General features: G+C 40.2%; 2 protein-coding genes across 4 annotated transcripts; one reads left to right on the top strand and one right to left on the bottom strand.

The window, feature by feature from the left end:
- Positions 1–1972: 1972 nt before the first annotated feature.
- Positions 1973–8544, bottom strand: LOC103697403 (uncharacterized protein At4g38062). Of its 3 annotated transcripts, XR_005515289.1 has the most exons (3): positions 8392–8523; positions 3795–3908; positions 1973–2524 (listed from the first exon to the last, which is right to left on the bottom strand). XR_005515289.1 is itself a non-coding variant. In XM_039134536.1 (2 exons), the coding sequence occupies exon 2, from the start codon at positions 7967–7969 to the stop codon at positions 4313–4315; it is 3657 nt and encodes a 1218-aa protein (XP_038990464.1). In that variant the 5' UTR covers positions 7970–7988; positions 8392–8544; the 3' UTR covers positions 4027–4312. The 3 variants fall into 3 exon arrangements, 2 of the variants coding, with proteins under 2 accessions (XP_038990464.1, XP_038990463.1); XM_039134536.1 differs by lacking the exons at positions 1973–2524; positions 3795–3908 and adding an exon at positions 4027–7988 and having other exon boundaries at positions 8392–8544; XM_039134535.1 differs by lacking the exons at positions 1973–2524; positions 3795–3908; positions 8392–8523 and adding exons at positions 4027–7988; positions 8221–8332.
- Positions 8545–13278: 4734 nt separating this feature from the next.
- Positions 13279–16374, top strand: LOC103697400 (1,4-dihydroxy-2-naphthoyl-CoA thioesterase 1-like). Its single transcript, XM_008779251.3, has 3 exons — positions 13279–13625; positions 13716–13907; positions 15933–16374. The coding sequence occupies exons 1-3, from the start codon at positions 13494–13496 to the stop codon at positions 16083–16085; spliced, it is 477 nt and encodes a 158-aa protein (XP_008777473.2). The 5' UTR covers positions 13279–13493; the 3' UTR covers positions 16086–16374.
- The last annotated feature ends 758 nt before the right edge of the window (positions 16375–17132 follow it).

The following is a 17132-nucleotide window of genomic DNA, read 5'->3' as shown; positions in this document are numbered from 1 at the left end:
GGGATTAGGGCAGCTTATCTGGCTTATCACTGGTGGTTAGATAGGAATGCCCGAGTCTTCGAGGGCAGAGATGAGTAGCTGAGAGTTGTAGTAGATAAGGTCGTTCTACATACGGTGGAGGTCCTTGACGTTACTGCGTCAACGTTCCTCGGGTTCGCCGGGGGAACCTAAGACTCTCATCTCGCTCACATAACGTCCAGGTGTGTTCCAGTCTCCTGGGAGCTCCCACACTCTGGTTTTCTCGAGATAAACTTCGACGGCAGTACCTAGGAGGGTGGCTGCTGCGGCGCCGGCTTTATCATCAGAGATCAGCAGGCCAGACTAGTGGCAGCTGGGGGGCGGCGTATTTTCGATCCGTCTGTCGACAACACCGAGTTGAGAGCAGTATGGGAGGAAATTTTCTATGCGAGAGAGTGCTAGGGGCAGACCGCATTATCCTCAAGGGAGACTCCGCCATGATGATCGAGGGGATTCAGAGGTCGGAAGTACCATATGGGAATGCGACTGCTCCACGATATTCGTAGTCTGCTAGGCGAATGCATCTCCCATTGAGCCTCTCATGCTTACAGAGAGGCCAACAGTGCAACGAATTGGGTGGCTACCTATGCGACTCATCATTCAGACGATTTCATCTTGGTGGACCAGGCTTCTGTCCTGCTTCCTTTGCAATCTATTTTGTTTTCTGACTTTTTAGGAAAGTCTCACCCGTTATGTGTGATCGGCATGTACCCAAAGAAAAAAAAAAACTCTTGTTAAGCTATTAACTAAAACTCTTGCTACTTTGAGATTGGTGCAGGATCAGATGGGTCTGAAAACAAACGGATTTACCTTCGGATCCATTTAAATGGATCAAATCTATCTCCATACATATTTTTAAAAAAGAAAAAAAGAATAAAATCTCGGTTGAAGTTGAGGTAAACGCAGAATTCAACCAAGGCACTGATACTTGCTCAAAAACTTCACTAAATATACTACCAGACACCTTCTGCATATTACGCTTAGGTACAATAAATAACCACGGGAAATGAGAGTAATTCTTGAATCAATTTAAACCAGCGGCTAGGTCTAGTTCAGATGGTACAGATAAAGTTTCGAAGCCAGTTCTCAAATTAATGAACTCTGTTCCAAGAGAATTGCCTCCACCCAAAATTTAAGCAAATTTTGCCCCTTGTAAAAGTAAAAAACACACCAACCAGAACTCCTAATACAGTTGTTGTAGCTTTGCCTGTATATCCTTTTTTTTTTCTTTTCTGATTGAATATGTCCTTCACCTTCCCACATTCAGTTGTTGGTGTCCGTTTTGGTGCTCCTTCTTGTGGGTAATAATATAAAACAATAGAAGAAGAATTATGTATGGAAGATCACAGACTAACACATGCAATCATTTTCAAGAGAGAGAGAGATGAATAAGTATATCATTTTGACTTTTTTTATTACTTTTTTGGCTGACACAGCACACGGCATATCATTTTTATTTACTCAACACATCATCTCCTGGTTTAGATTAGGACATCAAGATCCTAGCCTATGGACTCCTTGTGGAGCTCCCATGAACAAAAAGACCGAGAAAAAGAATTCAGATATGAGCGCAGCTAATCTCCAAGTAAGAATTAAAAGAACAGGAGGCGAATTAGCAGTCTGGTGCATGGCTGAGATCACAATTGAAGCGATATGATGACCCAGTGTGTCATGTCACATAGTTAATCAAAATGAAATTTGAGAGCCTTCAAACTCTTCTCACTCTAATGCCAAATAATCCCACAACCCTTGCAGAAATCAGTTATCTATAGATCCTGAACTAAAATCAGATATCAATGAATAAAAAGAATTCTTAAGAATACTTGTATGTAGTAGTGATACGGAAAAGATAGAAGAGAAATTTGAGAGAGAAAAGAACAAAGATATGAGTGTATGACTAGGCACATTTCATGGCCCTGCATACTGAATTGCCGGTGTCGCTTAAAAACAGCCGTGAGCCTGTGAAAATGTCTGTTGTTATCAGAAGTTGGTTATAAAGAGTCCCACAAAAATTACTCAGGTGTATATCTCATATGTGTCTTATTGTGATTTTTTTGTTTTTTTGCTCATAAACATTAATCAAGCCTGAATGCATACAAAAACATAAATCAACTCAACCTGTATAACTAACAATTTTACACTGACAGCTCATCATTGTTTGTATGGGACTATGTCGCAAACATGTCGAAGAATAGGTTCTCTCCACCCCAGAGGAAATTAATTCACAAGAAGTAGGAATATGGTGGAATAAAATCTGAAGCATGTTTTCGAGAACTGCCAGTTGAACAAACCATACACATATTTGCTGAAGGCTATAACAGAAGGCCTACAGTGTGAGTCTATTTTCTGTTTTCAGAATAGATAGAAGATATAAACCCAAATGACAAAAGAAGCCTATACCACCTCTGGAAAAAATAATAACGTATGCGCCGACACGAAAACAGGCAGAATCAACATTCCAAGTGATGATAATTCTATTTGCCCCGGGGAGGGAGGGGGGTGGAATCTACATGAGATGATCCGTCAAGGCAAGAGAAAAGTGTCAATTAGCTATTAAGTTTCAGAATATCAGGGTAAACAATCTTCTTGAAAATGTCATAACAAACAATATTAACTCAGAAGGATACATAGAAGATATACACACTATCAATTAGCTATTAAATTTTGATTTAGTGCCGATACAGAAAACTTCACAATCCAGCATCAAGAGAATGTTGTGCTTATAGAGACATGAGTTGATTGTGCAGTTCTACATTTAAATGAGAAAATGAATTATGATTTCCATTAGAGAGCAAAATGATGAAAATTATTCCATGTCACAGTAACTGCTGTGTTATAGACGGTGTGTATGAGTTACATTTTTTGCAATTCTAATTTTTAGATAACTCAGATAATCAAATCCTACTTGTCTGCAAAAAAAAGGATAATGAAAACCTAACTCTGGCACTACCATATCAACATAAACAGATTTACCATGTACAAGAACGGCAGTACTGTGACAAAATTCAAGAAACTGGATGAGATGGATATATCGACTGACAAATGTAGGATAACACAGATAGGGACCAAAGGAAAAAATCAGTTGAGAATCTTGAGATGAATATGATGAAATAGATAAGTGGTCAGCCCTCATATCCTGAAAAAGAGATTTTTCCTGTTTGAGCAAACTACAAAGTCCTAACACAAAAATTTAAACAGTAATTTCTTACTAGTCTTAGTTTTTTTTTTAAAAGATATACAAACTTGGTATTTAAAAGAGAGAGAGGAAAAAAACAGGAGCTAGTGGAGCTGAACTAGGCCTTTGAAAGCTAAAACCTTCATGGAAGGCATTCTCAGTTTTTAAAACTTAAGCCAAAATATTCAAATGAAAGTATGAGAACAATTGTCACCAAATGAAGATGATTATGTAACTGAGACACCATGAAAGAACCCACAGGAGGAAGATCATCAATGAAAACAAGAACCTATAGGGAATTGTATATCTTTTAGGAGCATATGATAAAAGAAAACAAACTGAAATTGCAAGCCACCATGACCTGAACATATTTTGAAACATCAATTAACCAATTTTAAACAGGGTCAGATGGATGGCATCATAACAACCAATCCAGTTATCTTTCCCGAAAGTCTCTTATTTATTATTATGCAGAAAATGTAGTAGGGAAGGCAAAATTTGAAAAATGCAACAAAAAGCATAAAAAAAACATAGAAAACTATGCCATGGTGCCAATTTAATACTCATAACTGCATTTGTCAAGGGATGAACATAAGCATACACTGACAATGGAGATCTTGCCATGTAGGTGCTTCCAGCACCTCCCACAACCACCATAAAGGATTGCAGGTGTAACCTCCTGGTCATGGGTGTTGAAGATGGAAACCACAAAATTCTGCAAATGGTTGCACTGTTGAAATCAGCATTTGTGATTTCAAAAAAAATGCAGTTGTAAGTAGGTACAGTTAAGCTAGAAGACTTTTTGCCTTTGCAATAAAAGCAATAGTAATAAACCAAGCAAAAAAAGATGGGTTGCATTTAAGAATCGCAACATTACTACAAGAAGCAAGAATTTCTTATATGCTTTTTCCAAAAATTAAGAGGGGCTACAAGTTGAATTTAATCAAAATGTCTGCAGCAAAGTGTTAGAAGCATTAAAAATACTTTTGAGGTATCTGACATGATCACAAAGTAGCGTGAACAAATGTTGTCATCAGAGAAGGTGATCAAAATAATCGCAAGTATCTTACAACAAATTTCAACTCCTGATACAAATTGTCCTGCCAGTCCTTCCAACAATCAGCAGTTATACTCCTTCAAGGGTGACCTTCTATCAGTAACCTGTCCTGCTTTGTTCCTTGAAGGGGAGATATTGTTCCTGCCATCTAGTTTGCTGGAGGTGAACAGATCCTTCCTATCGGAAGTTTTCACACTGTCTTCATTCCCAGCTTTCTGCATGACTCTATCCCAGGTTCTTGTAAGGTCTTCATCCATATGAAATATCATGCCTATCATTTCATTGAACCCCATTACTTGCCCAACTAACTTTCCCCTTTCTGATGTAAACTGTGCAATGATATCATGAAGGGCTTTTATGTTGGCCTTACACTGTCCTAGCTGGTCCTCCAAAGTTCTTTTGTTATTCTGTGTGGTTTTAAGTTCATTCAGAACTAGAATTTGCTCTTTCTCCTTTTCCAACTTCTCCGTCGCAACTTCAGCTTTAAGTCGTTCTACACACTTCTGTGAATCAAATGATAATTTTTCTTCAACCTTCAATTTCAACTGGAGAGTGCTGATTTCTGTTTCCAGTTCAGCAATCCACATGTTCTTGAACTGGATTTCCTGCTCATCAAGCAGGTAATCTGCTGCAAACTTCTGCAAAGCCTCATAAAGCTTGCAGATCTCAAGTTGTTTGCCTGCAAGTTTTGAAGCAGCAGCAGCTTCAACAAACTGAGTAATATTTCGTTCAAGTGATAAAACATGCTTTTGAACACCAGCAATTATGTTCTCTTTTTCTTTCATAACTTTAAACCACTTTGCTTTCTCTTGCCCGAGGGTCATCAAAATTTCACTCTCTCTTAGCACGTAGTTTTGTCCTAGCAAATCAAATTTGGTTTCTATTCCTTTCAATCTCCTGTTCACATCCTCTGCAAATTCAAGAAATTTCTTCTCGTGTTTTTCAGTGATCTTCTCAGCCTCTAACTTGACCAGAGTTGCAACTTCAGACTCTCGCCTGGCATTATCTTCTTCCATACAAATGATGTGCCGCCGAAGCTTTTCTATAATCTTGTCTGTCTCTTCTGTTATTTGGCGAAAATTCTCCTTTTCTTCCATGAGAGACTTTTCAGCTTGTATCTTGGCCAGACAAGCAACCTCCAATTCCCTTGTGGCTGCTTGCCTTTCATCATGACATTTGTACAGTTGAGTTTCAAAATCAGACTTGATCTTCTCCATCCGCTCCATAACCAGTTTCTGTTGTTCCAATTCAAATTCCACTTTGTTCAACTCACTAGTTTTCTCAGCAAGAGCATAATTTGCTTGGTCTAGAGCATTTGAAGCTTTTCTCAAATCCTCCTGAAGGTTGCTTTCCTTCTGAGAAGCACGCCTGACATTATCTTCTTCCATACAAACAATGTGCTGCTGAAGCTCTTCTATAATCTTGTCTCTCTCTTCTGTTATTTGGCAAAATTTCTCCTTCTCTTCCATGAGAGACTTTTCAGCTTGCATCATGGCCAGCAAAACAACCTCCAATTCCCTTGTCCCTGCTTGCCTTTCATCACGATATTTGTTCAGCTGAGCTTCTAAATCAGATTTGATCTTCTCCATCTGCTTCATAACCAGTTTCTGTTGCTCTAATTCAAATTCCACTTTGTTCAGGTCACTAGTTTTCTCAGCAAGAGTACAATTTGCTTGTTCTAGAGCATTTGAAGCTTTTCTCAATTCCTCCTGAAGTTTGCATTCGTTCTGAGAAGCTCGCCTGGCATTATCTTCTTCCATACAAACAATGCACTGCCGAAGCTCTTCTACAATCTTGTCCCTCTCTTCTGTTATTTGGCGAAAATTCTCCTTCTCCTCCATGAGAGACTTTTCAGCATGCAACTTGGCCAGCAAAGCAACCTCCAATTCCCTTGTAGCCGCTTGCCTTTCATCTTGATATTTGTTCAGTTCAGTTTCCAAATCAGATTTGATCTTCTCCATCCGCTCCGCGACCAGTTTCTGTTGCTCCAATTCAAATGCCACTTTGTTCAGCTCACTGGTTTTCTCAGCAAGAGCATAATTTGCTTGTTCTAGAACATTTGAAGCTTTTCTCAAATCCTCCTGAAGGTTGTTTTCTTTCTGAGAAGCTTGCTCTTTTAAGCGGTCAAAATTCCTGCATGATTCTTCAAGCATCCCTTTATATGTGTCAAGCTCTTTCAGCACCATAGCATACTTCCACTCAATAGATTCTAGATACTCAATCCTGCTCCGCGATGAGTCTAACATCTCATGTTCCTGGATTGCCTTGGCCTGAGCTTGCATAAGAGCAATGTTCTTCTGCCTTAATTGTTTAGTCATGAGAGCAATTCTTTCCTCGACTTTTGCAGTATGCTGTTCCGCCTCAAGTTTCAAAGGTTCGATATTTGAACAGGACTCCAAAAATTTCGATTTCAGTACCATAAGCACCACCGAAATCTCTTCATTCTCTAATTTTTGTTGCATTAATAAGGAATGGCTGCCTTTTAACTCACTCTGCAACTCCTGAAGCTGTTTATCTCTGGAACTTAGCTGGGACAGGCATTCATCCAAATTCATCCCTAGTTTCTCTATCTGGGCTTTCAATTCAGCTTCTCTAGCCTTCAGTTTCTCAGAACAACCTCTGTGGGCTTGCTCCAAAGCTTTAAATTTCCGACGCAAAGTCTTCAAAGAAGCAGAAGCACCCACTCCATCAATTTGCGCTTCTTGATGTTCCTTCAAAGATTCCCGCAGCTCCTCATTTTCCTGTTCAATTTGATATCTTGTATATTCCATTTCTTTAAGGTCAGTTGCTTTGATAGCCAATGCATTCCTTAAAGAGGCAATCTCCTCATCTCTCCTCGTTGTCAGTGCTTCAATTGTCGATCTGGCCTCCTCATACTCCGAGACAACATTGTCATACAATGACTTTGATTCAGACATTTGAACCTCCAGCAATTTTCTTCGGCTTTCTTCATGGGCTAGGGCTTGGTTGCACATGTTCAACTGAGAACGAAGGTCTTCCAGCACTCTAGTTTGAGAATCCAAATTCATCTGCAAAGTACGAATCTCATCAAGCAAGTTGGATCTCTCCGAACCCCATTCCCTTTGAGCTGCCCGAAACTCATCTTGAAGCTTACTGTGAGCTTCCTCGAGATGCCTGAACTGCTCGATCTTCCATTTCAGCTGGTCCTCAACTTCCCCTTTCTCCTCCTCTAATTTCAGCAACATTTCATCTCGCCTCCTCACTACTTCTCTAGGTGCCTGAGCCCTCTGCTCTGCGTCAGAATACCTCCTCTGAGACACTGACAGAAGACTCTTGAGCCCTTCGATCTCTTCCCTATATGAACATATCATCCTCTCCTGCTCTTCTCTTTTAGCATGGGCCAGATCCAAAGCCGAGACGAGCTCTTTGTTCTCCCCTTCCAGATTCCTCATCTTCTCCCTAAAGCTGGTCCTCAAATTCTCGTTTGCCAGACCCAGACTCTTCAAGGCTGATTCTTTTTCGGCAACAATGGATTTCAAGTCTTCGTACGTCTTCTTCACCAAACAAATTTCTGCTGCCTTTGTATCAATCTCTCTTTCTTGCTTCTCCATCTTGGCCTTCGCTTCTTGGAGCCTATCGAGTTGCTCGTCGTGAGCTCTCCTCAAGCTCTCAGACAGTTGGCATTTCACCCGGTACTCTTCCTTGAGCGTCTCCATATCCGACCTCAAATCCTCCAACTCCTTGTAAACTTCGTCCATTTCCAGTGCTTCTCTCGATCTGGACCCAGAGAACATTTTATCGCAGTTTTAGGAGTAATTTTTGTTTTCAAATTTCAGAAAGTCAAATTACGCCGTTTTCTTTGATATAAACACAGCAGAACAGATCAAAAATATCAGTAGCATAAAGAAAACTATCGGATTCGCCTAAAAGTGCTTGAAAAGAAAATGAACCGAAAAACCACTACCTCGCGAAAAAAAAAGGTAAAAAAAAGAATCCAAACAGAGATCACCTCAGTGAAAATTTAAGATGAGATCTGAGCAATATCAAGAAAAATAGCTCCAAATAAGCCCACATTTTCTTCGAGATGGCTAAAGAAGAGAAGGGCACTACAGCTCTAAAGTAGATCTAGGGCAAAAGAGGAAGGCAAACCCTAGACATAGAATAGGGGAAGGAAACTGACCTGGAAATGGAAAGAGGAGAGGATGGAGGCGATCGGGATGTATGGATCTCCGCCGGTAATACGTCCTGGAATCTGTCAGGGAGGCTAGAAACCAAGGAAGGGAGTGGGATCCCTCCTTTGTGTCCTTTTCCCCCGGTGGCTCCGTTTCGGCGGGCTGTTGGTTTGTTTTCAACTTTTCGAAGGGGGTGCAGTCACTGTTGGTACGGAGGGAGGCGTTAGTGGCTCGTCATGCCGCTAGGTATGTTATGGAGCCGGACAGTATGTGGTCCTCTCTGATGAGGGCCAAGTATGGAGTTTTGGTTGCTGGTGTGAGAGCTGGTCGCCGCCATTCTCTGGTGTGGCGGGAGATGTGTACCAGAGCAGGGAGGGTTCTATCGGAGATCAGATGGGCTATTGATGACGGTCGTTCCATCGATGTCTTGGAGGATTGTTGGTTGACCGCTGTGCCGATCAGCCGTATGCCGACCTTGGTGGACTCGGTGAGACTTGCGGGCTAGAGGGTCAGTGACTTGTTGGATCCAGGCGAGGGCGGATGGAGGGAGGGGCTGGTACGAGAGGTGTTTGGGGCGCAGCTGGCTGAGATGATTTTGGGTCTTCCGGTGCCGTTCCAGGGGGAGTCTGACAGGTTGGTATGGGTGCCGTCGGGCCGATCACAGGTGCGAGCGAGGGATCTATATGCCCTTTTCAGTAGGGAGTCAGCTAGACGGATGGAGGGAGGCTGGATTTGGAGGATGCGGATTCATCCACGGGTGGCGCTCTTCATCTGGAAGGTGGCTTGGGGCTGCCTTCCTACCAGGAGTGTGCTAGTCAGGCGGGGCATGAGGGTCCCTCAGGAGTGTGAGGTGTGTCCGGATACCGAGGAGACCATTCTGCATGTGCTTCTGCAGTGTCCTAGGGCTAGAGAGATATGGAGGTCATCTCCTGCGCCTATTCCCCACTCCGTAGGGACGACACAGGATTTCATACAGTTACTGCGGGCCACGGTTCGGAGCCCTAGGCTGGTGGAGGAGGGAATCATTAGGGCATACCTGGCCTACCATATCTGGTTGGACCGGAATGCTCGTCTGTTCGAGGGCAGGAGGCTCTCGGCGAGGATGGTGGTAGAGAGAGCTGTGCTTCAGGCTGGGGAGGTCTTCTCTTGTTCTGGCGAGCCTTCACTTGGGATGACTAGGGACATCTGGGATACCCGCAATGCTATTTTAGCGCCCAGGTTTGCCATTGTGGCTTGGGTACCCCCACCCCTTGGTTATCTTAAAGTGAATTTTGATGGTAGTGTAGCGACGGACAGGAGGTCGGGAGGGGCTGGATTTGTTATCCGGGACCATTTTGGGAGTTTGGTGGCAGCAGGAGGCTGGGGCACGACGGGGCTCACGGTTGTTGGGGCAGAGCTGTGGGCAGCTTGGGCGGGCATTTCCTATGCGAGGCGGGTGCTCGGGGCTGGCCGGGTGTACCTTGAGGGGGATTCTTCCATAGTCATAGACGGGATCCGGGGTGCTGATAGGTATGGAGATGGACATCCGCTCATTCGGGAGACTCGCAGATTGGCGATGGAGATGGACGAGTTTCAGGCCATGCACATTTTCCGGGAGGCGAACAGGGCTGCTGACTGGGTCGCCTCCCATGTCGCACGACATTCCGGGGAGCTCCACTGGACATCCACAGTGGAGCTACCGCCACATTTGTATCTTTTACTTTCTTCTGATTTGGCAGGATGTACTCACGTTAGAGTTATATGAATTGCCGTTTTAACCAAAAAAAAAAAAATAGAGATCCATGACCTTGAGATTCGTGCACACGTCAGCGATTCGGTTAGGTTCACGTGGGATGCAAAATTGAGATTTAATTATGGATTTTTTTCATATAGATAACCTTCTAAATATCAAATTTTATATAAATATTTTTTTAAAATTGAAATTTGCATATATATTCTCGTAAAACTCTATTATTGTACAAATGCATGTAATATAACCGTTATTCTAACAGTGTTAAGAAAAATTTATTTATATTAATTAAAAATAAAATAAAATTTTAAAATTACGCTATTGTTTATGTTTTCTTCTCCTACTATCGAAATTGCGATCTATTTGCATGTTTACCTATTAAGAGTATTTTAGTTATTCTAATTTGAAACCATTAATTTTTTAAAATTAACATATGCACGGATACATATGCAAAAACAAAAATAAAAAAAAATAGAATGACAAAACAAGTGTTTTACAAGGATATACATGACAATACCAATTTTGAATGGCATTTTGTTGTAGACAAAACTTTCTATTTTTGCCACTTAATCAGTGGACTTGATTTGTGATGCTTATATGCCGTTGATGTAGGTTTCTTGCATCTACTTTAGATCTGCAAATAACAATCACTTTTGAACTCATATCATTTATCCATGTTTGCATAACACCATATTACTACATAAGACATGTTGCCATCAATTTGGGAAAATGGTATCAAATTTTCAATGAAATATCCTCTAATTGTCGATGTATAAGTACCATCTAAGTGTCAGGACATTGCTGCTTTATTATTCATGTGGCGTCCAGATCGCCATGTTCTAAAACATCCCTTACTCAAGTGTCGAGATGGTGACAAAGTCTAAAAAAAACCAAGATTGCTTCATCAGCCCTTGTCTTCCATCTTCTTTTCAAGTCCCACGCTTTTCTCGATTAACAACGGCGGATTCTCCTTTTTTAAATTAAATAGAGTCCCAAACAGAAAATAGAACAATTTTTAATGATATTATTAAATAATTTTAAGAATCACATTTTTTCTACTTATTCTTCGAATTGTCACGAGGTGAGCATATCTTTAATAATCTCAAACTAAAGCATACCTAAAGCTATTGGTATGAGCATTTGCCCTGACGTTTGAGCCAGAAGAAGGTGAGGATCTATTTATATGCATCAATCCAGAGGTGGAAACCTGGACAGCTAAAAAAAATTCATAATTTAGCCATTATCCTAATAAAAAAAAGGCTAACAAGCTATGCCAAAATACAGATAATGACTATTATTTGATATATCACTATTTATCAAAAATATAAATTTGTTTAAATATTTAAGCTAGTTACAATTTTTTTTCTTTTATCTGGAAAAATGAAATTATGCTGACAAACCAAGAAACTGGTCTTCGTGAATATTTTTTTTTTTTAAATAGAACAAATAACACGCCTGATAAGTAAATATTTTGGGTAAATCTCTTATTCAAAGCTATTGGATAGGGGAATACAAATTCGTTTGTGCAAATTTTAGTATCCGTGTAGAAGGACCTATGAACAGATTCAATTTGGTTACTTCTCTCCAAATTATGTGCTACAGAATGGGTAAAAAGCTAGTAACAAACTAGTGAAGAAGTTGCAGGTATATACTTAGAATTATATGGAAAACAATGTAAAGCCATGACAAAACAGTTTCTGGCATATGTTTCCATCAGTCACCATTGCTTTTATGCAAATCATAACCTTCCATGTTTCTTTCTCTGTGTCCCACCCAAACGGTCATTTTGATGGAATCACATCCATCCATCAAATAAACCTTTCTTTTTAGCAAACTATATGTTGCATGTGCTTAAAAACAATTTCAATAGTAAGAATCTTGATAGCAAGGACACCTAGCGTGCATCTAAATCGCTATTATTAATAGGAAGAGAGGAATGGTCAAGAGCATGATGGTTGAACAAATAAGAGCTTCTTTGAATATTCCTACAAGACTAGGTTAAAAAATCTTTCAGATGTGGATTGGGTCTTTCATTTAAGCACGGCTCTATCAAAACACCTTCCAACGAAGTTCTATTTATAACTACTAGCTTCTAAAAATCTCTATAGATTTTTTTTTTTCCTTCCTGCATCTTAAAAATTGGATTTAGGTTGAAATTCGAGCACACTTGTAGAAGATAGTAGCTAGATAGGCCAACAGTCCTGCAAAATTTTTAATTCAATTCTACAAGAATATCCAAATAAAATATAAAATTTTTAGAAGTAATTAGTTATAAATGACCGATCTTGTGGTGTCTTGCTCACTTTCCATTCAGTTTTTTTGTACGTGGTTTGAAAGTAGATCGGTGAAATTTAGAAGGCCTTTTGTCTTGCCCCCTTCAATGCCGATAGCCTAATGGAAATGTTGCATCTATGCTAGTGTATGATCTATTCGGCCTATCAAAAAAAAAAAAAAAAACATTGTATCCACATCGATCTTGGATTCTCCGAGGTTGAAGTAAGTAGGATCAAGACACCGTTAGATGTGTGATACATCCCCGGGCTTCACTCCATCACGAGATATTTCGCAATACATGGACGGATGATAAGTGGGCATCAAACTTCCAAATTCCCGGCAGCTTAACCTTTTTCAAATGATATCCATACCACGGACTCAAAGATCACCATCGCATCATCGGCTAAAATAAAATTTTCACCATGTGGAAACAGCATACGGTGCGGTGGGACCCACGAGACTAGGCGGTTCGTCGTGCTTCTGGAAGCAAGCCGAGTCTTGATGAATGACCGGTGTGACAGTTGGGCCGTCACGGCGTTCCATTACTCGGTTCCCGTTTTTTTTCCGTTAGAAAAATCGATTTACATCTGGCAAGCGCAAATATACGTAATAAAAATAAAAAATAAAATATTTCGAAGTGCGCAAGACAGCTCATAATTTTCGGCCCATACGATACTACTCGTATGGCTGGCTACATAGGCAGCCATCCAATCCGCAATCTCATTAATTTTATGAAAGATATGCTTGGTCTGAAACACCACTCTATTCATGGTTCTCACTCAGACTTCTCGGATTCTTTGAATCTATTTAATAACCATAGTCAAGTCCTCCAAAATAAATGAGCAAGCCCACAAATTTAGTTGGACATGTTAAAGACTTGTCCATACGGCCTTCAACCTTGTACTAAAAATTTTGAAACATCGAATAGCTCACATGCTGCCTCACCCTGGCGCTCCACCTACCGTTTCGACCGCCGTCTCAGCCTCTTCCAACTACCCTTCCACAACGACTCCGTTCGCTTCTTATTAATCTCCCTTCCCATCCATACCCCTCGCTCCCCCTCCTATCAATCCCAACCCGGACGATCCCAGCCGTCCGCCGGCACCGATGACTACATCCCCTGCGCCGTCCAAGACGGCGGAGATCGACGCCGCCCTTCACGCCTTCGGCTTCGAGGTCGACGTCCTGTCCCCGGATCGCGTCACCGGCAGGTTAAAGGTCACGGAATCCTGCTGCCAGGTACGCCGTTCTCCGAACCAGTCCATATTTAATGGCGGCGATCGATGTGATTGACTGATGTTTTGGGATGGGAACCGGAATCGATCGCAGCCGTTCAAGGTGCTGCACGGCGGGGTGTCGGCGCTGATATCCGAGGGCCTGGCGAGCATAGGAGCGCACATGGCGTCGGGATTCCGGCGGGTCGCGGGGATCCAGCTCAGCATCAACCACCACCGGAGCGCCACCGTCGGCGATCTCGTCTTCGGCCAGGCTACTCCCATCCACGCCGGCCGAACCGTCCAGGTCCGTCCGTCCAATCCCACTTTGTTTTAGATCGATAATTGCGATGATTCCCTTCTAATTTTGGGTTGGGACGCGTGGAACGATTCGGTCCGTCCAATGACCAAATTAGTATATGTTGAGAAGATACTCTCTTCTTCCCCACCACCGACTGGTTTCCACCCAAATTCTAGTGTAGCGATCATGTCCCATGTAGCACGTGAGGTTTGTCACGTGAAGTTGGTCAGCAAAACTTTCTCGTTCTGACTACAAGACAGCGGGCAGGACCCGGCAGCGGCATTAGTTTACCTCCAAGTCGTGGTCTTAATCGCTTTCATTGGGGGACCATTGTCCCCTAGCTAAAACTCAGACTACAAAGTTTTATTCTTTTCTTTTTGGGTCCAGCGTGACTTCTGTCCCTTTTAAGGCTAGTGTTTTGCATATGCTGTGCATATAAACTAATTATTAGTTAGATCTTTAAAATAACATGTTCAGAGGACCTTATCGGATGGTAGATCCTGATTGAAAGAAAACATTATGGAAAGGAAAAAAAAAATTGTTGATGCTGAATCTTTTGAGAGATGACAATTACACAGTTTGGTTTATATATATATTGATACAGAGAGAAAAAGAGCTAAACTTGGCTCCATTTGAGTGGAGAGTGGATCTATTCTTATATTCAGTTAGATCTATATTAGACAATAGAGATTTCGGAACTGTTGGATGTAATTTATTATCACTAAACTATTTATATAAAAAAAAATTATATAATTTAAAAATTTCTAACCTATCCATCAAGTAATTAAACATATATAATTTAATATTACTTAGACCGCACAAGTAGGCTCAGCGTGTTCTCTCTCTCTCTCTCTCTCTCTCTCTCTCTCTCTCTCTCTCTATATATATATATATATATATATATATATAATTTTCTTCTTATTCTTTTATCCTAAGATAGTATATGAAAGGAGCAAATTTATCGGTTTTGTTAGTAGTCCACTTGACAAAGACCCTTTAATGACTTGCTATAGTTAAAGTGAAATACAAGTAGGAAATGGGTGAGAGATTCATCTTGTTCTCATATTCCTTCTTGCTTTTTTAAGGAATTTCTTTTTTCATTCATTACTTAAGAACCATTTAATGATTATTATACTCGAGAGAATTCAAGATTTGCTTAAGCCTTGTAAGACATGCATGATTATTTTCTTTCTGATCTTTGCCAGGCCTCCATCTTAAAGTTTGTGTAGTATCAGATATCTGGTTCGATTAAAGCAACTTCAAAATGGTAACATTAGACGTTTGATTGTTTAATTTTGAAAGTTGGGTTCATTATGATTGCAGTATCAATAGGCGTTCTTTTCTTATTTTCTTCTTGTTTAAATTAAGTCCAAGTAGCTGAGTAGAGATAATATTTGTTACGACCTGATTCAAATGCTTTAGAATCAATTTTTGTAGCGCCCTAAAATCTGGAAGCTTTGGTTTAACACTTGCACTTCTTTATATTAATGCTTCATGATTCCATGATGACATGGTATGATTATATTATAGTATTTTTTGCATGAATGGTCTCCCAAAATTAATATTTGAATGTATACCCTCGTAAAATACTTGTTTTGCTATTCTGTCTTTTTTTTATTCTTATTTTTGTATATGTACCTACGCCATCTAACGTCATTAAAAAAATTAACGGTTTCAAATAAATATGACTAAAATACTCTTAATAGGTAGATGTCAAAAAAAAAAAAACGTTTATAAAGCAGTCGCGATGGGGGGCCAAAAAAAATAATTTCAAAATTCTATTTTATTTTTAATGAAAATAAATATGGTTTTTATTAACGGTGTTAGAAGAACTGTTATATTAGGGACATTTGTGCAAAAATGGTGTTTTATGAGGGTACAGAAATAAATATAAATTTTAAGAGGATATTCACACAAATTTAAATTTTTAGAAAGATATTTATAAAAAAAAATCCTATATCATATGAAGGCCAAGGGTATAATTACTTGCAAATTGTTCATCTTACTAAATTTTACCTCCTCTGCAAGCAGGTATGGGAGATTTGTTTGTGGAAGTTAGATCCAGTTACTTCTGAGAAGACAATTCTACTGTCCTCATCTAGAGTCACTCTCTTGACAAATTTACCTGTGCCAGAGAGTGCCAAAGATGCAGGGGATGCTCTAAAGAAATATGCCAAGTTATAAGCTGGATGTCACGGTGTGTTCTGTTGCAAACTCATTGTGAAAAGGGAAAAGCCAAATGAATGTTCTCCAATTTCAAATTATTTCTCTCTTGTATGTCTGGAGTTAATTAAAACTATACCTCTTCATAGAAACATGGTCAGTGGTTATCTAGCTCAGAAATTAAATGCCTTACAGGCTAGTTAGAATCTAGAGGTACATTTATTCGATATATAATAACTGAGCAGTGTTTCTCCAAATTTGTTTCTCTTGAAAAAAATAAAATATGAATGCACTAGAACTTCAAAAGGAATTTTATCAGAAAAATACCATACTTTTTTATTTTTGCAAAATGGGCCACTGTGAACTATTTTGCAAAAATAATCCATTTCGGATTTTGTTGGAATATTGCACTCCCCACCTTTTGTCACTCCTACAAAACCATTTCCGTGTGCAGCAGCACGTGTTATGGGTGCACTTATTAGATGTTCATGATTAAAGGTATGTACTTTAAATGATGGACAAAGTCTAAAATAGACCACTTAAGCCCAGAAAAAAACAATAATTCTGGATTTGCAAGAACAGAAATAAAATGAATATTTTTCAACAAAATCCCCGACTTCAAATTATTCAATCTCTAGACAATTGCTTGACGATGGATAAATTTAATTTTACAAAAATACATAGTCGGATCATTCTTGGTACCGGAATTGCTAGTGACTAAAATGTCAAGCTAGTTTATATTGCATCACATATTGCAAGGTTACAATTAGGGGTGCAAATGACTTGACTAACCACCGAAGTGGTAAAATGGTGGGAACGAGGCATTGATTCCACTGGAGTGGCCCAGATTCGAAACGTGCGGACGTCGATTAAATACGCGAATCGGATGCCCCCCGCCTGGTTTGCCTGGTAAAGTCACTATCTGGTCTGTCATTACTTAGGTGGTGCTAGTGTAATGTATTCACACGGAAATAGGGCTGCCACGTTGATGGAGTTCTGCCATGGATGGGGAGGGTACGAGTAAAAAATATTCTACCCGCATCGAACACTCTCCACTCTCCAGCGGAT

The sequence above is a fragment of the Phoenix dactylifera genome, chromosome 16 (genome assembly GCF_009389715.1).
Source record: "Phoenix dactylifera cultivar Barhee BC4 chromosome 16, palm_55x_up_171113_PBpolish2nd_filt_p, whole genome shotgun sequence".
In the NCBI taxonomy this organism is placed as follows: Eukaryota; Viridiplantae; Streptophyta; class Magnoliopsida; order Arecales; family Arecaceae; genus Phoenix; species Phoenix dactylifera.
The sequence above is the reverse complement of the archived record's forward strand: the minus strand, read 5'-3'. Positions and strand labels throughout refer to the sequence as shown.